Genomic DNA, 25,669 nt, shown 5'->3' on the forward strand with positions numbered 1-25,669 from the left:
ACTATATATCACCATTTACTTCAAATAAGGGGCAGAGCTAATCTTTGAAAGTACTTTGTATGCTCGTTGGATGAAAGTTGAGTGCCGTCCCAGTTGAAAATGCTGACTCATTCTTATTTCAATTAAATTTACACTCAGCACCATACAGCAAGAGAGCTAACTACTTTCCTGTTGCTCGTATAAAACTTTGGAAACTACAAGTCTTAGTGATAGAAAAGAAGTCTTGCACTTACTCTGAAAGGAGTAGAGAAGAATAATTTCCAGAGTATATAGATGCTCTGATGTTTGCAGTGACTTGAGAGTTTTTTTTGTTTGTTGAGCAGCTGCAGAGCTGAAAAACTACCAGTAATTCATCTCAGATATCAACACAGAAGTGGGATAGGGAAGGCCCTAGCGTAGTCGGCCACTAGGAACCTTACTGCATCTCTGCAGCTTTGGGGAAATTTGACTTTTAAAACATCAGGATTAAGTACTTACTTGCATCTCTACATTGTTCAAATGGCATCAGTTGACTTGGCATCGCTTTCTGTTATGATAGCATTGGAAATATTTCTTGGTGAATTTTTCTTTAGACAACGTCAGTCAGTCACATTTCAATTTTCTTTTTCTTGAAATCAGTAGTACTTTTCATCAGCTGCAGAATCCAGATTTTACTCAAATGCTTAAGCATTATTTTCTAACAATGAATTTCCATGTGGTTTATAGGCTTTCCTGTAATCTATTCTTCCACGCCATTGGAATTCTAATCAGCACACCACACATTATCTTCTAGTAAATACACAGCAAGTTCATAAAACCTAATTGTCTTTCTAGTATGTTTCGCTGAACATTAAAATTAATTGTTTTTATTTGTTAAGATGGTTTTTTGGACCAATCAAGCGAGCAGATGCTGAGAGGCAACTGTTGTATCCTGGAAACCGGGCAGGAGCCTTCCTAATCCGAGAAAGCGAAAGTCTAAAAGGCGAATACTCACTTTCAGGTATATTTTTGCTTTTCATTTTAACCTGTGTTTTAAAATTTTCTCAGCTCATTTGGACTTCTGCATTTTTGTTAAACAACGTACATGGAAATGAAATCAAAATTTGTGATGATATTTATTTCCCAGCAGATATACATAAAGGAAACATTGCAAGAGTCATTTGAGGTTTTACTAACTTTTCTTTTATAGAGCTTCTTTATTAATAAGTTCAGAACAAAAAATAAGGTGGTTAGTACTTCCAGCCTTCATTTGCCTTGAAATAAGTAATGTTTTCATAGTTTATGCCAAAAATGCCTTATTGCTCTACACCATGGTGCTGACTGGTATGCAAAATAAAAATTAAACATATTATAGAAAATATCCGGTGTTTAAGAAAATGGGATTTCTGTTGCCTCAGGCTCATATTTGCTTGTTTTCAGAGGCAAAATGATAGGAAGAATTTCAAAGTTGTACATCAGAATCAGTTATACTTGATTGAAAAGTTGTCTGTAAGCATTGTTAAAAAAGAGTTATGGTGATTTTTTTTTTTCTTTTTTAATGTACATTCAGTCTGTTATTTTGATCCAAAAGTCTCAAATAAGAATACTATTATTTTATTTTCTTGCATAAATATACATACCATCTTTATTTGTGTGTGTAATATATATTTGTCAGAATAGATGGAAATGATTATAATTGGTTCTTTTCTATGAACATTTTTTATCAAACCTGTCTTACCAGTGTGCATCAAGAGTGTAAAGATGTCCCTCAGACAACGAGTTTCTACACTCAAACTTTCTAATGTGCTTGACATTTTTAATCCTATAAGACAATAAAGAATCTTTGATGTCCATGAATAAATTGTGGATGCCTCATCCTTATAGACCTTATATTCAAGGTCAGGCTCAACAGGATCCTGAGAATATCTAGTTGTAGGTGTCCTTGTTCATTGCAGGGGAGTTGGACTAGTTGGCCTTTAAAAATCCCTTCAACACAAATGATTTCATGATGATTCTATGATGAATTATGTCAGCAAAAGGAAAGGCCTCTTGTATAAGCAGATGCTTTCACGTTTACTCCTCTTTCACCTGGATGTTTCTGTTACTCACCTTCTAAATATAACTAAAAAATGCATTAAGCAACTTAATGAACCTTTGCTCACTAAGTCTTTGTTCACAGTCTTGGTTTCTCTTTCTACATCACAAGGAAAGGGTGTATAGCTGCACTGTCTTGTGATGCTTTTTATTACAAAGACAAGGAAATATGTAGATTGAAATAGAGAATTTACAAAATAAATATGATATACTCTGCTCTGGGACAGTTACTTCCACATTTTTCAGCTGGACCTCAAGGAACATTGTTTTTGCTAAGAAGCACTGACATTAAAAACTAACTTAAACAAGGAATTAGATTGCTCGCAAACTGTGACAGAACTGACTCACTGTGTGCATACCCTTTTATCCAAAGATTGTATTATAGCCACCGGCTGTTCAAAATGCTTTCCCTCCATGTGCTTTTTCCTGTCTTACATGGTTTCAGCTTCCAGTAAACTGACTTTATCCATGGACTAGGCTAGACCTTTAACAATATGGTTAGGAAGGGAAGGATAGCTATGCTTGTTTTATCTGTTTAATTCTGGCACTTGAATACATGATACCTTAATAAATATTGGTGAAAATTCTTATGCTTGTGCATGCAGGGGATGGAAATGCATTTTTTTTTTTTAAATTATTTCTATTCTACAACTGTAGCCTGCTAGAAAAGGTTCAAAATCTTAATACCTTAGCCTGCCTTCTCCAAGATGAAGGCAGCAGTACCTTACTTACAAAAGAAGTTGCACAGAGAAAAGTCAAAGAGAATAAAAATAGATATCAGTGAAGCATTTATGATGGGATAAGACCATCCTTTAATACTGCTGTTCATTTTTTTCCTGGAAAGATATTATAAGGTATTTGATTTTTATATTTAATTCAACTAAGTAAGCTTCTAGCAGACTTTTTTCAAGTTTCTGTGTAAACTTCTTTGGGAACGGATTTGATGATGCCTTATAACAGCAAGATATGAAACCATCAATTTGGATTTCTTCCATGCTGGTTTGTTAGATGAAAGAACAACTGAAGAGCACTGTATATGTGGAGGTGAGGCTCCAGCTACAGCAGGCAGCCCTCCTTTGAGCACACGTGTGGATTGTCCTCTGAGCATGTATGCAAGTGCCATCTCAGATTTATTAAATATTTCTACTCTTTTAGGAATAGAAAGAAAATAAACTCTGACACAGTCTAGTCTGTAGACAGTATTAATGAAGCAATTTACCACTGCTGCTAAACCTCTTAGCATTTTCCCAGGCTGGAATGTAATTTAGCCTCAACATGCTACTTCATCCCGAAGAAATTAAATATTATTTGCTGTTTACTGAACAGACTTGACTGAATGGTGCCTCATGTGTGTTGTGCTATTTGTTTGCTTCCATTGTAATGGTATACATAGTGGTTGACATATTATATGTCCATAATCTCATTACTTATATCTACTTTGAAAGATGTAGTCCATGATCTCCCAAAGTAAATGTTCAAGTGAACTGTACTGTAGGAAGAGGTAATCGGATGGAAAGTTGTTCAGATCCCTGAGATACTAAGAAATAAGCAATTTTTCTGAATCCCTCTTATTTATTCCATCAGAAGTTACCAAACCCTCAAACCTGACATGCCAAAACACTGTTTTCAGGAGGAACACAAGGAATAGGGATTCAGGACTATTTATTTTAGGAGGTCTTTGATAGCTCAGATATCTCTATGCTAGCTGTTATACTGACCAGGGAGAAATTACAACTTGGTATTTTGGAATATATCTCTAATATCTTCAGAATATATATATTTTTTAATCTCTGTCCAGTCTTACATTTAAATATAATAAATCTAAAACAGAAAAGAAATATAAAAGAAAGAGAGATTCTTACCCAAGCTTTCAAAAACTGATTTCCTGATATTCATGTCTGATATCACACTCATATGGGCAAAATATAAGAGATGTAACGTTAATAAGAGAAATAAATGGATATCTTTAGAAAACAAACAAACAAAACAGGAAAAAAAAAAACCCACAACAAATCAATGAAGCTTGCCTTTCATTAAAAGGAATATGTTCACTTCCAGCTTGCCTTAATGGGATAACTCATATTTTGTAAAAGATTTTAATTATAAACAACTATTTAAACTAATAACAAAACGTGATGTTCAGAAAACTTTTTCAGAGCTGTGAATAGTTAAATGGAAAACACATCAAACTAGATCATGCACTGTGTTGCTATCATTTTAAAGTGTTTGACATTTTAAAAATAGGTTTTCCTATTTTAAAAATGCACATGTTATAGACAGATTTTTATGTTGATGACTCCAGCATCTGCTGTGAAATATATTAACTTTTAAACATGTTGGTGCCATCTCATACATTGCCTCTTTTTAATTAAAAGCCATAATTTAGATGTGCTCAGCTTAATTGAGTGTCATTGCCAATGATAGCAGGAGGCTCTCTATTTCATCCCTTACTGAATAATGGTATCTGATGGCATTAAATGACAATGCATGTTTTTCTTCTTGCTCCTATAAAAAGAGATTGCGTGATTTCCACTAGTCCAGATTGCCTTTAGGCCTAGGGAAAACAAAACAAAACAAAACCATAATAATTTAAGGAAGTAAACTGATTGGAGTGAGAAAACCATGGCTGTAGCAGGAAAATGCTCTTGGAATACCCACTGTACCATCTCTGTGCTGGTGGGAGTGATCCAAGCAGCTACTTTTCTCCCAGCTTCACCTGGGTCACCTGGCCATGGTCCTGCTGTTAGAACTCCTCCTACTTCTGGGGAAGGATAGGAGAGAATTAAGGTCTGTGGTCCCCAGGCTGGTTCAGTTCCCACTCTCCCTTCCTGCTGGTTACTTTGCACTGTGAGTGGTGAGGGAGAACTGCTGGGGTGCTAGCAGTATGATGTCTTAGTGTCTCCATTACTCATTTGGTCAGGATATGGACTTCACTGATGCCAACATAAGATTTACTACTGCTGCCTTGGGCAACAAATTATTTTATTAACTTCCTTGGGGTTGCAAAATGTATTTCTCCATGGCCTAAACTGACGTAGAAGGGAAGGAGGGAGAGGAGAATGTTTTTGTTAAGCCAAAACCATGAAGAAATCTAAGGAGAGCCATAATTACATCAGAAAGGGCAAGGAATTAGATGATAAATTCACTGCAGTCTTCAAACCTAGTTGCTGTCATGCTGTGTGAAGCACAGCAGTCTCATCCTGTATGGCTTGTGTTTAAGGAAGACTGAAAGAATTAAGGGGTTATGGCTGCCTCTTCCCAGAATTCCACATGCTTTCTATCTTCTGTGTGCTGAGAAGCTGCGGTATGTTGCAGCTCTGCCAATGAGGTATGCAGAACTCACAGAGCCAGCTTCAGCCCTGGGATGTCAATGAACAATTCCCTCTCAAGCACTGCCTTTCCCTCAGCTGCTTATCACAGGTAAAGACTGTGTCAGCCCAGAAATTTTCTCTGAATTATCCACACACATCCCTACTTCATCCAGAAGAAATAAAAACTATGAAATTACCATAATCCAGCAATGTTACAAGAATGTGAAGACAATCAAGTATTATACAGTAGGCTAACTTATTATTTTCCTTGACAGCCTTAAGAAATTTTCTCTTTGGCCATTTCTAAACGTTATGGTTATACTACTGTTTCTTATTATTTCCTTGTTCAGATCACACTCCTTGCTTGAGGTAAAAAGGTTAGACCTAATGGTTGGCAAACACTATTTTATTTCAATTTGATATGAAGAGCACACTTTGGCAAGTTGTGATTTGATATCACCTTGAGGAATACAATCTGAATAGTAGCAAAGTATCACTAACCATGATAAAGCATTTGGTATCTACAAAATCCAGTATAAACAGGTTCCTGTCCAGTAACCATTACTCATAGACTTAGAAAACATAAAGTCAGAAGTTTGCACTGGTGTGGTCTGACCTCTATATGGGCAACCATAAAGTTTCAGGCAAATGTCCTTTAAAAAAGTAGAGCACATGTTTCAAACCAACTTTTACATTAATATTAGATGCTTTGCAAGTAACAAATATAATACTTCTAATGAATAAAACAGATAGACAAACTACATACTATCACTTTATGCTAAGACAGGATTAACACAGTCATCCTGCTGGCTTTTTTGTCCAGTGAATCACAAAGAGCAATTCATTTGGACAGTTTAATTTTACTTTAAATTTTGAAAAATTCAGTGCATTTTCAATCTGCTGTTACTGAATTTCCTTTAACACAATTTTCAAATCGTACATTACAAAAATGTGTATACATTTTATAGTTGAGCAAATAGTAATTACACATTAAAAAAAAAAAAAAAAAAGCCACCTGAAAATTCTGATTTTATTATCTTTATTTTCAGGAGCTGTATTTAAAAATGTTCTATTTTATGGTCCTTATGCAGAATTGTAAACTGGTAAACAATTTCTCTAAAAATATTACTTGTGGCAGATATAAAATCCCAAAACATTTTTAACAGTTCCTAGATGCCCTCTGGTGGCCGGGCCTGACAACTGCAGAGTACAGTAGAAAAATGGTTATACATGACAGCAATTATGGAAGGAAGATTTTTTTTATTATTATTATTTAATGAACAGAATGGTGAGAGAAATATACTTTTTATCACCTTTGTTAATTAAAAGCAACCAGTAATATAAACCATCTGTTTCTATGTGCAATATGTAGCTGTGCACACTTTTACTGTTGCTAATGTGACTAAAAATTAAATGCTCAAATATAGAGGTAAATAGCAGAAGGCCTTTTTCGTGTACTTTCCTTTTCTTTTCAATTTTGTCTTGTGTGATGGCCCTGAGAAGGGGAAGATAATGGTAATCTCCTGTACCAATGGGTGTGGAAGGAGCCACCCAATCTATGGAAAAGGAATAGCGTTTGGTGATGAGGACCAGCATGGCAAATGAAATGCCCTGCTTCCCCTTAGAGCTCTCTTCTACTCATCATAGAAAAGTACCATGTTGCTTCATGAATGGAAGGGAATCACAAGCCTCTGATTTCTCCTCTCTTGTTCTTACCTATTTCTGACTTTTTCCAAAATGGGATGTTTTCTTTTAGTCCTGCTCCAACGTTTCTCCTCTTTGCTATTCCCCAAAGTAAGTAGATATTTTCTGTTTTGTCTTGCTTCTTAATCTCATAACCCCTGCTCTTACTGGGCATCCTGTGTCCCGTAACAAGCTCTAACAGGTGGAAAAAAAGAAGAGAATAAAACCCCATCCACACTTTCAAATACTTGTTTCTAACTTAATGTCATTGCACTTTGGTAATTCCTTGAGCTCAAAACATTTTTCCACCTGAAACTCCCCACATCAGGAAACCTTCTACTCATGCATGTCTCTTCTGTTTGGGATGCAAAAAAATATATCCTAGTGCTTAAACATCTTTCCTGTTAAATTATGCATTATATAGTTAGAATTTCTCTTCAGCTAGGTTCATTTTAGAGCACTGTCAATATTAGAGCCAAAAGCTATGGCACTGATAGGAGCTAAACCAACTTTCCTAACCAAGGCTTGAGTTGAGTGCATTTTTCTCCATCTCTTGTCTACTGCTGCTCCTCCATCTCACCAGTCCCACCCTACAGAAACATAGCTCTCCTTTTGATATTATCAACATCTGCTGTGATAATCACAGAAAAGGACACTGAGCATCAGGAGATGCACCTAAATAAGATAAAGACCTTTTTATTTACAGAAGCGTAGGTGAGAATAAACCACATTTCAGTGGTAAGTATAGTTATCAGCTACTCAAAGCAGAGCATTACTGGTTTTATTTTCACACGTTCCAAGCACACACAAAACTCAATAAAACCCATGGAAAATATGAGTGCTTCCTAGAAAATCATGGAGCACAGTTTGTATATTTGTTTTCCTCTAAAAATGCCTGCTGATCCAGAAGATGCTATTTGGAATGCTAATACTGATAAATGAAATATTAATAATTTGATCAATTTTTACTTTGAATTAGATTCTCTTGGAAGATTTGGTATTCTAAAAGGTGGAAAACATGAACTGCCTCAATAATTATGTCCTTAAATATTTTTGTGTCACATCATAGGGTGATAACAAGAACCTCCAAATCTTTAACAATAGTTAAAGACTGGAAGACTGGATATGCTAAGCTATCTAAATAGTGATCTGTGGTTTGGAAAAAAAATTTGTACCGTTGATATCTTTGAAACTAAAATAATTTGTTTTAATTTTTTCAATACAGCCTCTAGGAACTAATGCCCCTTTTGCTGATTTGTTCTGCTGCTTTAATACCTGTAAAATTAATATATTTAAATCTTCTTAGTGTTCGATGGTGAATCAGTGAAGCACTACAGGATCAGAAGACTGGATGGAGGAGGTTTTTTCTTAAGTAAATTGAAAACTTTTAAAACTCTGAATGAGTTTGTTGACCATTACAGTAAGAACAGTGATGGCCTCTGTGTGATGCTTGGAAAGCCGTGTCCGAAGGTAAGAGTGAATATGTGTGCACATATTTTCATAAGCTAAGTCTTCAGTATTATTTAGAAAGTGCCAGTCCCATATCTACTTGCATAATCAGAATGGTGATGATCATCTTATTTTCAGAAAGTTTAGATACCAACACACTTTCATTCTTGAAGCTGAAGTGTTAATTTTGAACAGGTTAGAGGAGAAAATATGCCAAATCAATTTCTTAACACCATTTTTAATAGATGTATATGGTGATAAAATCTTCAGATTCATAACTCCTGCTGTCTATAACTAATTATGGAGGCAAAACAACAAGGTTCAGGTAAGCAAGACATGACTGTTCAAAAAGCTTGTTAGGGGATGACTTCTAATTTTTACTGTCAATGTCAGGGTATTTTCTATAGAGTATTCCTTATTTCTGGCTATAAACACCAAATTTATTTTATGTTCTCAACTTACTTCACATGTGCTGTCAGGAAACACTCATGTCTGTTTCAGCTTAACATTGTAAAAAAAAATAATACATTCTTTTGAAAAAAAAAAAAAAGGGGGGGGGAAAATCTAAATATATTATTTTCTTTTACCAGGTACAAATTCCTACTACTTTTGATTTGTCATATAAAACTGTTGATCAGTGGGAGATAGACAGAAAATCTCTGAAATTCTTGAAAAAGTTAGGATCTGGTCAGTTTGGTGAGGTATGGGAAGGACTGTGGAATAATACCACCCCAGTGGCAATCAAAACATTAAAACCAGGTATGTGAATTGCTCTTAAATGTTAATAATGTGTAATGTTGCCAACTTGCTTCTTTATTTTTTCCACTATGACTAAAAATAGATCCTATCCCTATGTGTAGCTGTTTTTAAAATCACTGTATTTAAACATGTTTTGACACACAACATTAATATCCAATATTTGAATATAATATAACCTTGCAATTAAGACAACTTTGAACATTTTTTCTTCATTATCTTTCATTACCTTTAAGTAATCTATGCATTTTAAATAGACAACGTAAAACATCTGCCAGCAGATGGCAAGAATCCCATAGAGAAGAAGGTAGCGTGAGTGGCATTTATATTTTTTTAAAGATAACATTAAAATTTGTTGTTAACAAACAGAAAAAGCTCATTTAATGATTCAGTTTCAGGAAGCAAAATAGATTGGGACCTTTGGTTCAGAAGAACAACTAGATATTCTTGAGTCCGACTTGACTAGAATGATTTCCTGAAAAGGGAAGAATCTAAAAGTGCATTTTAGGACTATCTTATATTACAATACTGTTGATTATTTTTGGACTTGCAAATTGAAAGCATTTAAGAACCTTTTCTGTTAAAGCAGAAAAAATGTTCAGATTGAAGTCCTTCTATAGTTAATGTAAAAAAAAAAAAAAAAAAAATCAGCATACATTTTCAGTGAGCTGATCATCTCCATACTTATCTAGTGAACACAGAAATTGTTTTGAAATCTCTGTCCATTTCCCTGTTCTAAGACATTCGCAGTGCTAAGCCATTTTGTGGCAGGGATCCATCTGAAACAAGAAGTCTGAACCCAGACTCTTTCTCCTTGAATCTACGAACAGAATTCTTCAAGTAGCTCAGATATTTCACGTCCAATTTTTTTTAAGACCATCTTCACTGGGCCTTTTCTATGTGCTAACCAATTTTTTTTCTAGGTATGATGCCAAAAGAGAGAACAAATCCAGCTGTGTAAAGACAGGGAATTGGTTCATATTTCTTACATGCTAGCCATCTATTTAACAGCCCAGTATAATTTTTGCTTTTCTTCTCCAAACTAATTTCTTCATGTTAGTTTACTTTCTTTTAAAGATTTAATGAAACATATGGGTAAGTCTGTTTTATAGCAAAAGATGGAATGGTTCTTTCTAAAGCATGAAATCTTGTAAATAATATTTAAGGAAGGAAATTATCTATACTGGAATGAAGAATAAGGCTAATCTTAAGTTTTCTTCTACAGATTTTCTTCCATCTTCAAGAAAATGTGAGGCAATTAGCATTCTAGGAAAAGATTTGTTCTCATCAAGCAAAATAAGATTTTGCACAAATTGCAGTTCATACATTTCTACTTATTTTCTATGGAGAAAGTGCAGCTGACATTTATCTGGTATTGCATATCTCCACTTAATAACTCATTTCAAAACTCTACTTCATCTTCTCCTTCTGTATAATGGGAACAGTGCATATTTTCAGTTCTCTGTGAAACAAACTCTTGTTTTAAAGATGGACTCAATCAGAACTGAGAAGACTACCCAGAAATGCATGAAACTTGAATGGGACAGTAATACTAAGTTACAGTTGCAATTTTATTATTTTTTTCTTTTTTTTTTTCTTTTTGCCATTTTATATTAAGTTGAAGACTGCTTTTAATACTCAACCTGAAGAAAAAGAAAAGAATTAAAAGATATCAAATTTTATGAAGCAGAGTTTAGTATGTTTAAAGCCAAACTGAACTTTGGAGAATCTATTTCTTTGTTAATCACTTCATTACCTGTTTCATGTCTTACTGATAAAGGATACAGAGAAGACATTATTCTAGAAAAATTCAAACTCACCAGAGATTATAAGATAATAAAAATGACATATTTGTTAGCTAAAAATTAAGATTTTACATCAGAATAAACATATTATTTACCAACTTGCTTACTCACAGTCTAATACATTAGAAATGAAGAAGCTCTTTGTGTTATGGTAGTTTAGATGGGTAAAATGACTTGATTAATCAGAGAGCATGCTGCACAGGAAAGCATTAAGGCAGGTTTTGAAGATCTCCAGTGAAGGAGACTCCACATGCGCTGTGGGCTACCTGTTCTATTGCTCTGTCAGCATCAGAAGTAGTTTTTTTCTCATATCCAGATGGAACTCTTTCTATTTCAATTTGTGCACATTGTACTGTGTTGCTAGGCACCACTGAAGAGTCTGGCACCATTCTTTTGACACACTTCCTTATACATTGGTAAGAGCCCTTCCTAGTCTTCTCCAGGCCAAACAGTCCCAGCTCTCCCAGCCTTTCCTCATATGAGGGATACTCCAGTTCTCTAACTATTTTCATGGGTCTTCACTGGACTTTCTCCAGCATGTCCATGTCTGTGGTACTGGGGAACCCAGAAATGGACAGAACACAGCAGGTAGAGTCTCACCAAGGCTGAGTAGAGAGAGAATCACCTTCCTTGATCTGTTGATGACAGTATTCCTAATGCAGCCTAGGATACCTTTGGTCTTCTTGGCAATTTGAACATACTGCTGGCTCATGGAAAGTAATACTCCTTCAGAGGAGAATTCCATGAGTATACTTTCAGATATCTACAAACACTCTTAGCAGTATAGTAACACAGAATGAAAGGCAGTATAAATTGCAAATTTTGCAGGTGCATGACTGAGGATCTAATTATATCAAGCTTCAGCTGAAAAAATAAATAAATTAGCAGCATAGGTTTTTTTCCTGTGTCCACTGCACTATGTAGAACTACTTTTCCACAGTGAGTGAAGAACTGCATTTTGTAAGCCAGTGGCATCCTCCTTCATGCTTCCAGAAGCAATTTGCTCAAGTGTTTCAGCAGCACTCTGAACACACACAGTTCAGCTGGGACTAAGCTGGAAACAATAGATTTTGTAGGCTGCAATGACTAAAATTTATGGTTTCTAATCTAGAAGGAACAGAATTATAGATCTTTGATACTGTGGCTTTAAGAAAAAGTAGCAGTAACGTCATGCCAGCACTCTGGGATTTGGTTCATTCTGCTTTGGCTGTATCTGTGACATTTTAGCAGGGGAAAAAAAAAAAAAAGGGGGGGTGAATTTATGAATGAAAAAAAAAAATAAAATCAAAGAGAAAACAAGAATTCTTTAAGGAACATAATCGCAGACATCTGAGTTGCTGACCCGCAATCAAAGATGTGTAGAGATCAGAGATAAGAAAATGGTCTGAAAGACAGCAATTAATTTTTGTGTTCTTGGCTCTGCACAACACTGTCTTGCTACAGGCTCCTGATACGTCACTTCATGTTTTTGTTTTTATTTCCTCACTGAGACATTGTTTTTTTCTACTTAAGTGGAAAATGTTGCAGCAGGGATTTGCACTTTGTCCTATGCTGAGCATGATGGATTCTCTGGAATTTATTGCCTGGGCTTAGCTTGCTTCTCCAACTGTCAGCACATAAAGCAGGCATCTATCATCACTAGTTAATCATATCTGAGAAAGTTCCTTATGCCTGCTCAAGCTGACAGATGCATTTGTCATTATCATATTGTAAATCATCTCCCAAGTTTCTCTCTTTACATGGAAGCTTCCCAAGCAGAGTTTGTTTCGGAAGCATTCTCAAAATAGTTTTTGGGTTGGTAGTCTTATGAGAGGCTTTAGTAATATTCTCAGTTCTTTAGCATGTAATATATTTAATGCATATACAATGGAAAAAATTTTTACATGCAGGAAATTTTCTGTTTCCCTGAACAAAGATAATATTTTTTCTATTTACTTCAGTACATATCCTTACATTACTTTATAAGTTCACTTGTGTACGGTCGGAACACTGATTGAGGGTTGCTGGAAGCCTGTCTCCTCCTATTGTGTAAAGCTTACACTCAGTCTCTTTTTTTAATAAGAACTTGTAGTTTTAAATGTTATTTATTATATATAAACTTACTCAGAAGATCACAATAATGCTCAGTTTAACCTCTACAAAAGTTCATTGTTTATAAACATACAGAAGATAACATTGCTCTGAAGTACAAGGTTACTTTGAAGTCTCTTTTGAAGGTTTATCAGAAGTTGCAAATTCTGTCCAGAAGGGCTTATCAAATATTTAAGGACCACTTACATTTAGGCCAGTGGAAACTAGATAGAAATAACTGATCTTTAACTCATTTTCAAGTAATCAATGTCTATTTTATAATGTGAAGTTTCCTCAACTCTAGAACAAGTAATTAGTACTGATACACCTGCTTTAAGTAGGCTTAAATTATAGGAGAATTCTGGCAAAAAAAAAACAAAAAAACAAAAACACATTAGAGAGTACATCAAATAAACACATGCTAACATTCAGTTCTTAGGAAGGACTTCAGTGTTTACTCATTCAAAAAAAGAATTATCTAATGCATATTTTCTTCAAGTAGTAATCAACCTACTCTCAAATTGGTGTCTTATAAAGAGACACATTAACTAGCTGCTTTTTGATCAAGTGGTTTCTACCTACAGTGCTTTGCTGTTCACTTTCTGTTTGCCAATTACAGGTGAAAATGGCTACTTCTTCGGAAACACAAACTCAACAACAACCTTTAAAAAAAAGTAATTTGAAACTCCATGTGGCTTTTTTATTTTATGTATTTCATTTACACAAGCATCCTCAAAGAAATGTAGTTTTCTTGTTGCTATTATGACAGGTTTAGTTTCTTTTTCTTTTTTTGTAGCTGGCACTCAAACCATTCATTAACATATGCTAAAGATATTAGCTAAGAAAAATGAAGGTTAAATACAGTCTTTAGAATATGCAGGAAATACTTACTGATCTGGTCACTTGTATATCATCATTACTGTTATTATTATGAATATTAACAAACAGGGTAAAAAGGATTTACTGTTATTCAACTAGCAGAATACTTCCCTCTTGATCACTTTATTGGAGGTTGACATATATGAAAAACATCTTGATTGGTTTGAGTTCATAGGAAGAAGTTTATAATATGATTAAACTGAGAGATAACCTGTAGGTAAAATCTGACATTAGAAGCAAATCAGACTATTATTTTTTATGATGTGAAGAATCTCTTATAATGATCCACAAAGGGCAAGTGGTTTCATAGACTCCAAGTTGCCTTACTTTATTCTTTTTAGGATAAACACAGCAAATTTTAGCTCTGATGCTAAGTCACTGCTCAGGTTTATACATGCCCTTAAACAATCAGAGTACCTCACACTTTTGTCAGAAATAGTAACAACTACACTGTATACTTCTCTTGAAAAATAAGCAGGAATATACTTATTGCATATTTGCACATTATACATACAGATGTAATAGAGTGATTTAAAAGTAACCTAACAAGATTCAAGATGACTGGATACACTTGATTATTTAATATATAAAGTGTAAAGTTAAACACAGACACAGGAGGCCCTCCCTCTGAGTCATGAGGTTCAAAATGGACCCCTTACTTTCAGAACTCCTTCAAAAGTAGCAATAAGGACCTTAGACATAGCTAGATCTTCTCCTACGCCTAGACTTGATCAACAGTATTTTTTTAAGGAATTATTTGTGCATAATCTAAGATACGATCCTATCAAACTTAATAAAACACACTTTTAGCCACTTACTTGGGAACTGTATCATCAAGGCATCTTGATATCAGGACAAAAAAGGTCTCCACAGAAGTATAACCCTGCAATGCATTACTACTTAAGAGAAAGACTGTTGCACAGCCTACTGCTATGCTTCCTCATTATGGGGTAAGATAATTGACTCATAGGTATAGGTTGCTTTTTAGGTGTGAGCTCAATTGTTTCTCAGCTGGTGAATCAGGTGTCTGCTATCAGTTTATTCAGCTCTCTTTCACTTGAGACAGATTTGTGGTTATTGTCAATACTGTTGCTTATTGTTTTCCTGTGCTAGTACAAACTTGAAGGAAGCTGAGGGAAGAAGAGAGGTATGGCAGGAGAAGCATGCTGTAACAACCACATAGCTTCTCTTTTGGCTTTAGGTTGGTTTCCATGACAGACTCATATAGTTTGAAAAGAGGAAGCACATGCATCACAGCATTAAAAGAAATGTCAAAGTAAGCCCAAGCCCTATAAAAAGAACTCTACATGGTTGATTTTTCTTTTTTTGTTGTTTGTTTGTTTTTACTGACTGGAGGTCTAGGATCTGTGGTAGATTCAAATAAAGATTGTGCTGCTCTAAATAAAAAAGGGATGTATGGTAGCATTACAGATATTTATTTTTTTTCCACCTGACTCTCATCATCTCTTCTTTGTAGAGAACATCCATCAGTAATCTACTTTTCATCCAGTTTCCCATTTTCCTCTGATAGTGACAAAAAGAAATGTGTATAGCCTGTACCAGTTAAAGAGACGTATTATTGGCTGCCATCCACTTATTGATGACATGGAGATCCATTGCTTTTCACCATCCCCTTCTAATGACATCCTGTAAAATATGTCAAATTGGAGCTTGTGAGATTGCCTAGCAAAGTATGAGAACACCAGGAAAGAGAAGCACTTAGCCCTTGCAACAGTTTTTGCTCTCACAGGTTGCAGTGTCAAGTGGCTTTTTTTTTTTTTTTCTTTTCTTCACAATGTCTGTCAGCAGTATTTTTCAGTCATTTCTGTTGCATTGATGCAAGGATGTGAAACCACACATCACTGTTATGTTTTGGGAAATAGGTTGAAGAACTGCTCAGGTGGCAGAATTCAAGGTAGGTATTGGGTGATGTGACCCAGACTGATTTACCAGTTCATTCTGTAGAACAGATTTTCCGGTGGAGTTTTATTGCTGAGCCATTTAGCTTCCTCACAGCATTTCACTCCATTTAAACATCCATGTTTGAAGCAGAGCCAAGCTCCCAAATGAACCTTGTCAGTTACCTAATGTTAATGTTAAAGAAAACGAAATAAAGATTCTTACTCTTGCATGCCTGGTTTGTTAAATGACTCAGTCTGCTTACACTAAAAAAAACAAAATCTGTTTTAAAACATAACATAGAGCAGACTAAGCTTGGATTGTTGGTTTTTTTTTTTTTTTTTTTTTGTTTGTTTGTTTGTATGTTTTGTTTTTGTTTTCAAATACTTCCCTGTAGTCTCTTCTTAATGAATATATTTTGATTTTGGAAGAAGAAAACATTTGAGTGGTTGAATAATTTCACATTTGTTTTTACAAGTATGATGGAGAAGGTGTTATTTACCATCTTCCTCAAACCTCTGAGAGTGTCTAATCACTATTGGATAATCCATAAACATAACATTTTTTCTTCATTTATGCATATCTTTTCATAATCAATCTTCCACTCAGGATGTATGAAATTTAAGCCTATCTTTGTCACTTACATTCATTCCCTGTGCCATTTCTATATTGTTTCTTTGACTTAGTTATAAATTGATCCACTGCGTATGTGAATAGAACTAGAGGTAGTATGACCTTATGTAATACTTAAAAATTTGAGATCATTAGCAGTTAAGATAACTAGGCATTAAAGAGAATATAAAATTAGTTTTACATATTCACAAGGAAAATATACATATTTATTTATGTATTTCTATATTGGCAAACATTATAAGTAGCTATTTGCATTTATGCATATAAATTGCATGGATCCATTCCTTATATACTGAAGTGTTTTCAATGCTTTCATTGTTTAGTTGCTGTAGCTGATAAAAATAGCGCAGCAGATTCTTACTGCAGCACTATTTTTTCCATCAGAAATTCTATGTTCATTACTATTATCCCAGTTTCTGGGTGTTTTGTTTACTAGATGCAGCATAATTATTTGTTTAAATTGTATCATTTAACATTCTACCCTCACCTTTCTCTGCCTGGGGGAGGTTAATCTTAGCCTTTCTATTCCTGGGGGCCAGAACACATATGTTCTCTGTCCCTGTGCAACTGGCATATTTCACTCATTAACAGTTTATTTCAGCTGTGCTGTCTGTTTGCTCTGGGAACTGTGAAGACTTGAGATGCTAATGTACTTTGAGAGACAGAAAACAACTCCGGTTATTCTCTTAAGACTGCCAGGCTGGTAGGAATGTCCTTATAACCTTAGCTTATGTTTTGTTATTTCAGGTTCAATGGATCCAAAGGACTTTCTGAGGGAGGCACAAATAATGAAGAACTTGCGGCATCCAAAGCTCATACAACTTTATGCTGTTTGCACTTTGGAGGACCCAATTTATATTGTTACGGAGCTGATGAAATATGGAAGTCTTATAGAATACCTTCAAAGTAAGCATAGATATGTATAAACTCATTTGAAGGGGTGTCACAGTTTTCAGTTTGGTAAATATGCTTATATGAAAGACAGAAGTACAACACTTGATTTGATAAGAAAAACTGCACTATTAGCTATAGTTGGGGATGAGAGAAGAGGAAGAGGTTTATGAATTTTTGACAAAGTATTTGAGAAGTAGAAGAGAATGATATTCAAAGTTTGATTCTTACTATCTGAGACACATTTTTTCACCAGTTCTACAAGTAGATGGGAACACGCATAAACAGAATAAAAAAATAAGCATGGCAAAACACAAAATGGAGGCATTTCCACAAACTGTACTTAACATCTTTGAAATCTATTATCAAGCAGAGATAGTCTTTCCTTGTGAGTTTGTTCATTACTTATGTTATCAAGTCTTATATGAAAAGCACTTAAATGTGCTCTTCTGAAGGCAAATAATAATTAAAAATGAAGTTCTACAGCCTGGAACAGACTAACATATTGATTGCTCTTTAGGTTCACCCTAGCTACTGTGAAATGCCTGATTCCAGTACTGTTCCTCATTTTAATTTACCAGATGACTGAATGTTAAATGTCTCTAAGGCTGTGATGATCTCTTGAAAACAGATCTTCAAGATCTTGGTAAATTTCTTAGTCTCTAGCCCATAGGGCAAAGACCTAGGAACTATTGTAGACACTATTTGGGATAACACACTACTTCTCCCATCCTCTCTGTGGAACAGTTTCTTAAGTAAGGCTCAGTCCACAGACAATTACAGCTAAGGAAATCTCTAGAAGAGGGACAACCTCTTTAGGAATTAAGCAGAGAGGGACTGCAGGGAACTTGGGTCAGATTATCTGAAGGTTTGAGTACAAAAGTAAATACTAATTAGTCAGAGGCTGTGAGGAATAAATTTCCATTTGTATCATATTTGGTGCCTTTATGTGCAGATTGCTGCTTATCTGACCAAAATAGCCTGGCACATCAGAAAGTGATTGCTGTACATGAGAACATTTGTTGCATGGGTGAAATAACTCTGAGAAAGCCATGATAAATCACAGCTAACACAGGTGAAAATTGGTTTCTCTTACATGGAGCACAATATCTTTAGGATACATTAGTTCTGCAGCCTATGTGTAAATTAGTTGCCAGCATATGAATAGCAGCTGCCTTGCTGCAGGCATTGAATGTATACAGCCTGATTTGTGCACTTATTCCTGAAATCTTGCACCAGAGACTATTGAAAATCAGTTGGTTTCCAGGCAGCTGTTAATATAACTGTAAAAATGGCCAATACAAACCTAGTGGTGTTTCTCCATTTCTGATGGCCTATGCACTAGGAGATAAAACAGAACTAAGAGGCACAAGCAGAAATTCAGGTACTTTACTAGGTATTGGTCAGAGAACCGACTGCCATCAGTGAGAGTAATAAGAAAGCAGATTTGAAGCTTGAGTAAAGCTCTGTGTCTGGAAGTGATCCACATTGGTTGGAGGTCAACACATTGCTCCTGATAAGCATTCTTGAGACTCAGCCACTTCAAAAGTCAGGACAAATTTCCAAAAGGCTGCTGTTTCTATGTACTCCATGGGTAAAAAAAAGTCCAAGGGAGGGAAAGCCTGGAGATAATTTTTTGGTGAAATTTCAGATGCTTGGTATGTTTTTCCAGTTTTTAAATACCTTGCTATTACATGCACGGTTGTTACCACATTCCACACTAATGACTACAACTTAATAATGATAAGCATGTGAACTCCTTGCACACTGCCATCACCAATATGAGAAAAATGCAACTGAAAACTTTTCATTATTGAATGTGAATGTAATTGTCATAAATATGTGAATGTGTTTATCAATTCTGATAGACCTGTGTTTTTTTTTCTGGCAAAGACAATGTCTTGAAATTGGAATTATAACCAATGAAATACTCTCAACTGGGCAAATAGTTGTGTATTTCTATGTTTACTGCCAAGATTCTGTAAAAAGAATATTTACCTGTCTTTCCTAAATGAGGTACTGTGATTTTTTAGAAAGTGGTGCAGAACCTGAGCTGTCTTTGATATTTTCTCTGTTAAAATTTTCATAGATGAGGGACACAAAAAGGACACAGAAATGCTATGTTTTCTTTATAGATAAGGATAAGGAGTAAGCCATAAGAAAGTTTTATAAATTCACAAGTATTGCTTGGTTTTGGATGTGGAAGTTATACTGACTTTGAGTTTCTTTTTGTTGTTATAGTTTTTTCTTCTTTAAAACACTTAAAAAAAACCCTAAAGCACATGTATACTGAGATGAATGCAGCTGCACACTCTTCCAACCTGTTCTGAATCTCACAGATGGAAGCTGGCTCTAGTCTGGAAATTTCTGTAGCAATATTCCTGTAGTGAGGGCAACAGAGCACCTGTGATCTCTTTTACTTCATTGGCACATATGCTGAAGGCTACTCCAGGCACCCACCTGGTCTGGGTTTCCAAAAAGGACCCAAAAGAAGGAGAAGTCTTGTAATAGTAATTCCACATATAAAACTGGATCTTGTCTCTGTCCTTTAACATGGTGCACATGTATGTCCTAGAGGAAAAACAAAACAAAACAAAAAAAACAACACAGAGAATTTAGCAGCTCATTAAACATGAGAAGTTGTTCTTTCTGCCATGACTATTTTCTCTGAATTGGAGAAAACTTGTGTCAGGCCAGCCTGGAGCATCAGCTCCAGAGCAAGAATGAACCTGTGCTCAAATCTGTCTGTGTCTTAGTTTGTTTTCACCAGGAGGTAGTTTGCAGCCTGAGCAGATGAAGGAACAGTGTGAAAGGGAACATAAAAAGCGGGTTTTCAAATCAACTTGTATAAGCTGTTTTCCAAAACCCATGTACCCATGCAGGTACTGGTACATCTTTAGTTATTTTCTGATTAAATACAACTTAAGATTCATTTGTGGATTTATCTTTGTCCAGCGAGATAAAAACAATTGATGTCTGTCAGTTCTTGGAACTGCAAAACTTCAGAGTGCTTTATTATTCTGTGTCCTGATGATTATTTTCTTGATGGTTAAGCCATAAATTTTTACAGAGCCTGATTTTTCTCTCTCTCTTCTAAAGGTTAAGGCAGCATAAGTGTGAGAGAGGAAAAGAATATCTGAATCAACAGTAAAAGTAAATAATCTCAGTGGTAGATTGTAATGACAATGAGCTTCGACTTAAAAAGGAAGGAGGACAATACACACAGAGAGCAAACATAATCATTCAAAATTCACTCCTTTTACCTATTTATCTTAGAACATTCGTGAGCAGGAAATTCAAGACCTGGAGATCATGAAACAGATTAGTAAACAATGGTATTTCGCACTCTTCATAAGGAGTAACTGCAAGGTTAGGTCAGATAAAATGCCCTACTGGAGGAAGCTATGCAAAACAAAGACACTTTTACTTTGAATCAATTTAAAATATCAGCTATAAATGTTTTATTTCTTTAATACTGAGGCAGTAAGGAAAAGTCATCATTCTCAACGAAAAAATGAGAACTGCGAAGATATGTGGCAGCAAACGCTTAGCTTTTTGTTGTTGCTGTTTAAATTCTGAAACTATTTTGAGTACTGCTGCAGAAGTAGGCACTCACGTTTCAGTGCTGCAGACTTTGGGTTTAGGTGTCAGTGATGCCTCAAGAAAACACTGATTTCGCTTAGCTAGATTACCTTGGGATACAAATTATTTGTTATGATGAATTCATCTGCTCTCAAAATGCCACAAAATCCCTGGTCTTGAATTTTAAAGTGTTATACTCCAGTGACACCTTTTTGTTACCTGTCTTACTATTTATGGCTGCCATTTTTCCTGTTCTATGGACTCTTTATTTGTGGAAACAAGTTTTTCTGCTTGAAGTTCTTCTCCTACTTTGTTTGAACAGCCAATCTTTGATAGCAAATCTCTATTTCTGAGACTTACTGATTTTACAGTAGTGGAATGGCATGCATATTGCTTCAGAAAATTCTACCAGGCAGCTTGAAAGCAGCCTGAAGAGTCCTAGTGTTGAGTAGCAGAAACAGTGATAACAGCATGAAAAAGTTAAGTGGACTGGAAAGTGAAAATGAGAGTTACACTTGACAGCACATGGTGTATTTTCTAGTAAAAGTCATGGGAGAACATTCAGAAGGGCTATTTTTGTGCTTTTCACTCTCTAGACAGCTTTGACTACACCCAGTGTGTATTGACATTAACTCATACTTGCATTTTGGGATGGGTAGGGAACTTGTCAGAATGAGAAACATCTGAACTGCTATCAGCAGATAAGTCTTTTTCTTTGTCACCAACTCCTTGTAAGCCTAGAACAACTAGATATTTAGTATCTATTCTTTCAGGCAAAATAGGACAGTCCTTGTCACTATCATGAAACTAGCTGTATGACTTAAGATAGTGCCATTCACTAATATCTGTCATGTGGTTATTGCACTACATGGTTGCCTTGATTTGTATTGGCTATTTGAACCTGTAAACTGTAATGTGATTAATATCTGAATGCCACAAACATTATCTTTGTCTATCTCTTTTAAAACAGATGATGCAGGCTCCCACATCTCCCTGCCACATCAAATAGACATGGCTGCTCAAGTGGCTTCTGGCATGGCTTATCTTGAATCTCAGAACTACATCCACCGAGATTTGGCAGCCAGGAATGTTCTCGTTGGTGAACACAGTGTTTACAAAGTGGCAGATTTTGGACTTGCAAGAGTTTTTAAGGTGGGTCATGAGAGGATAAATTGACTCCACCTCCGGAGGAAAGTTAGAAGGGGTCAACTAAGGGATATACAGTAGCTTCTAAATTATTTTCTCTCTGCACATGCAGAGAGAAAAGGATTCCTAATGTGTTTCCTTGCATCCTCTACTTGCATTATTCTGTGAAAGGTTAGAAGCCAGCCTATGCCATTCTGTCAATCTGAAGACGGACTCCTGTTATGTATCTCCCAACCACCGAGGAAGGAACTTGGTATTGGCAGGCAATACCTTTTGCTGCTCAGCCTTTATACACAACACTAGTGTCTGGCACATGGAGAGAGACTATAGGAATTATACTCCTAAGCCTGTAAGAGAAGATATATAAAAATATATTCACAGCTATTTTCTCTGCCTTCATGATGCTTGGGAGTGCAGGTAGCAATCATAAATGGATCTTATTCCTGTGCACAACTAACTCTGAAGCTCATAAAATGTCTCAGACATTTAAATCTGATGCAGTTTCAAGTTCTTTTCCATTATGCTCTGTTTTGTTTTGTTTTTTTTTCTTTTTTCTTTTTTCTCTTTATGCTTTGAGGATGTGGGATACCAAGTAAAGCCGAGGAGGATCATCTCAGCAAAGAGCTATGGGTTAGAAATGAGATTTTCTACTTCTAAAAATTATTTGAGTTGGGAAGACCTGATTTGCTGTATTTTATGGATTTCAATATGTAGCCCATATTTTCTGAACTATTATTATTGCTTTTATTGATTTATGCTCTTCCACTGAGAAGCAAAAACAGATAAAAAAGCCCTCTGCTTCCAATTTGCTTTTTTTTTTTTTTTTTCCCCATTCAAGCAGCAGAAATTTAATTTCATATTTATTACATTCTGAACTGTAAAATAATTTATTGACAATAGCTTTCTGCTATACTTTCTGCTTAATTTTTTTTTAGTTTTTTTTCTAGTTGTGCATAAAATTAAACTGTACATTTTTAAACATGAAAAAATATATATTTTTAAATGAAAGGTGCGGACTATAGGTAATATTTTACAGTGGTTGACATTTCTTGTTAGAATTGAACTTCACTATAGAACACTTTCATAGAGTCACCTTGGCAGACTTAGAATATTCTTTCTCTTAAGTAAAAATGCCAAGTGTATCAGTATGTAGACACAAGACACAACGACCATTTGTTCAGTGCTTTAGGTTATTGGAGCTGAAAAAGACTTTCTATATTAAAAAAACAAAACCCAACCCCCCAAATTAGTGTATACATTTGCCTGAATTTGTATGTGAAAAACTTAACAGAGACTTGAATGTGGCTGATGAACATTAAACTGCATTTAAAAATAAAGAAGAGGATAAATATTCACAAAGTCTAGGTGTCCATGCTATAAAACTTTAAGCAAATGATTTTACTACCAAGTAAAATTAACTCAAATTTAGAAGCAAATAATTTTCCTTTTTTCTATCAGTATTTCCTCTTCATTTTGAATGAATTAATTGCAGCCCTTATAAGCTAACGCTAATTTGAATCACTCAGAGATTGTTCTTTGGTTCTGAAACCTGTTTAACTGATTGTTATAAAAGATAATGGCCCTTCAACACTGAAATAAATCAAAGAACAAAGGTTCCGAAATTCATTAGCTCTTGCTCTTCCCTTCTCTCTTTACTGATGACAGACATTTGGTCTCTAGCGTCAGCAAGATCCATACACTGCCACTTCTGACAGACTTCTGAAATCTTGCATGCCAGATCCAGAACTCACAGTAGCGGGTTATAATTAATCACAAACCACTCCAGTGCTGCATTCTTGCTTGAAATGATAAATGCTTTAGAAAGACCTCCAATGAATAATAGCATTTCTAAACTGTAGAGCCCAATTCAACAAAAGACTTCTGTAAGTGCATGCTTTAATACCGTGAAACGCAAACATTTATTAAGTTTAAGCATAAGTTTAGCTTGATCAGGTGCTTAAGTGCTTTGCTCCTAAATCAGGCTTCTTTGTTTCACCCATGACAGGTAGAAAATGAAAACATATATGAAGCTAGGCCTGAAACAAAACTCCCAGTGAAGTGGACAGCCCCTGAGGCAATCCGCTATAACAAATTCAGTGTTAAGTCAGATGTGTGGTCATTTGGAATACTTGTCTTTGAAATAATCACATATGGGAAGATGCCATATGCTGGTAAGTATTTTTTACCTACTGAATAATTTCTAGTTGCTATCTTGCTTTAAGTTAAACTTTAGTTTAACTAAAAAAGTTAAATGCTTGTTCTACAAGTGAGTTGAAGGGTTTGAACCTTTCTGTAAATATAGAAAAGTGGCTGTTCAGACGAGATCCATTCATTGGCAGACCTGGCTACCCTAGGCTTCCTGGAAACTTACCAAGGGGTGTAATTGGCAGCCATTCAAGCTTCCTCTTGATTGAGTCAACCTGCATTTCACATACACAGAAGACAATTGCTTATTTTCATCCAGCACCTCATCAAAAATGCTGTAATTTGGAAATCCCTATGGGTAAAGATCAGGGGAAGGGCTGACAAGGCAGATGTATTGGTGGGTGTCTGCTATAGACCGCCGAACCAGGATGAGGAGACAGATGAGGTGTTCTATGAGCAGCTGGCAGAAGCTGCGAGGTCGCCAGCCCTTGTCCTCATGGGGGACTTCAACTTCCCTGACATATGCTGGGAATTCAACGCAGCGCAGAAGAAGCAGTCTAGGAGGTTTCTGGAGTGTATAGAGGATAACTTTCTGATGCAGCTGGTGAGAGAGCCTACGAGAGGAGCTGCCCCGCTAGACCTGCTGTTCACAAACAGAGAAGGTCTGGTGGAAGATGTGGAGGTTGGGGGCTGTCTTGGACAGAGTGACCATGAGATGGTAGAGTTCTCAATTCTTGGTGGAGCCAGGAGGAAGAACAGCAAAACTGTTACCTTGGACTTCCGGAGGGAGGACTTTGAACTGTTTAGAAGACTAGTAGGGGGAGTCCCCTGGGATTCAGTCTTAGAGGGTAAAGGGGTCCAAGACAACTGGTTGCTCTTCAAGAAGGTAGTCTTACAGGCGCAGGAGCGGGCTGTCCCCCTGAGCTGCAAAATGAGCCGGCGGGGAAGGAGACCGGCGTGGATGAATAAGCAACTATTCTTGAAGCTCCGGGAGAAAAAGAGAATCTACCTCCTGTGGAAGAAGGGACGGGCAACTCAGAAAGAATACAGAGAAGTTGTTAAGATATGCAGGGAGAAAATCAGAAAGGCGAAAGCCCAGCTCGAGCTCGACCTGGCCACTGGAATAAAAAGAAACAAGAAATCCTTTTACAAATATATCAACAGTAAGAGGAGGACTAAGGAGAATCTCCATTCTTTACTGGATGAAGCCGGGAATGTGACTACTGAGGATAAAGAAAAGGCAGAGGTCCTGAATGCCTTCTTTACGTCTGTCTTTAAAGGTCAGACCAGTTATCCTCAGGATATTCCACTTTTCGACCAGGTGGTCTCGGCTGGAGACCAGACTAAACCACCCATGATTCAGAAGGA

At 35.9% G+C, this 25,669-nt stretch overlaps 1 protein-coding gene across 1 annotated transcript in view; it reads left to right on the top strand.

Moving 5' to 3' along the window:
* The window catches only part of FRK (fyn related Src family tyrosine kinase), a 47,105-nt gene that overhangs the window by 17,612 nt on the left and 3,824 nt on the right, over nucleotides 1-25,669 (top strand). The window contains exons 2-7 of the mRNA XM_090135868.1: nucleotides 858-979; nucleotides 8,353-8,516; nucleotides 9,086-9,254; nucleotides 17,285-17,443; nucleotides 21,981-22,162; nucleotides 24,162-24,327. Of these exons, the coding sequence (XP_089991994.1) occupies nucleotides 858-979; nucleotides 8,353-8,516; nucleotides 9,086-9,254; nucleotides 17,285-17,443; nucleotides 21,981-22,162; nucleotides 24,162-24,327 (962 nt within the window). The remainder of the gene's footprint in view (nucleotides 1-857; nucleotides 980-8,352; nucleotides 8,517-9,085; nucleotides 9,255-17,284; nucleotides 17,444-21,980; nucleotides 22,163-24,161; nucleotides 24,328-25,669) is intronic.

The sequence above is a fragment of the Phasianus colchicus genome, chromosome 2, assembly GCF_987193195.1.
Source record: "Phasianus colchicus chromosome 2, bPhaCol1.hap1.1, whole genome shotgun sequence".
NCBI lineage: Eukaryota > Metazoa > Chordata > Aves > Galliformes > Phasianidae > Phasianus > Phasianus colchicus.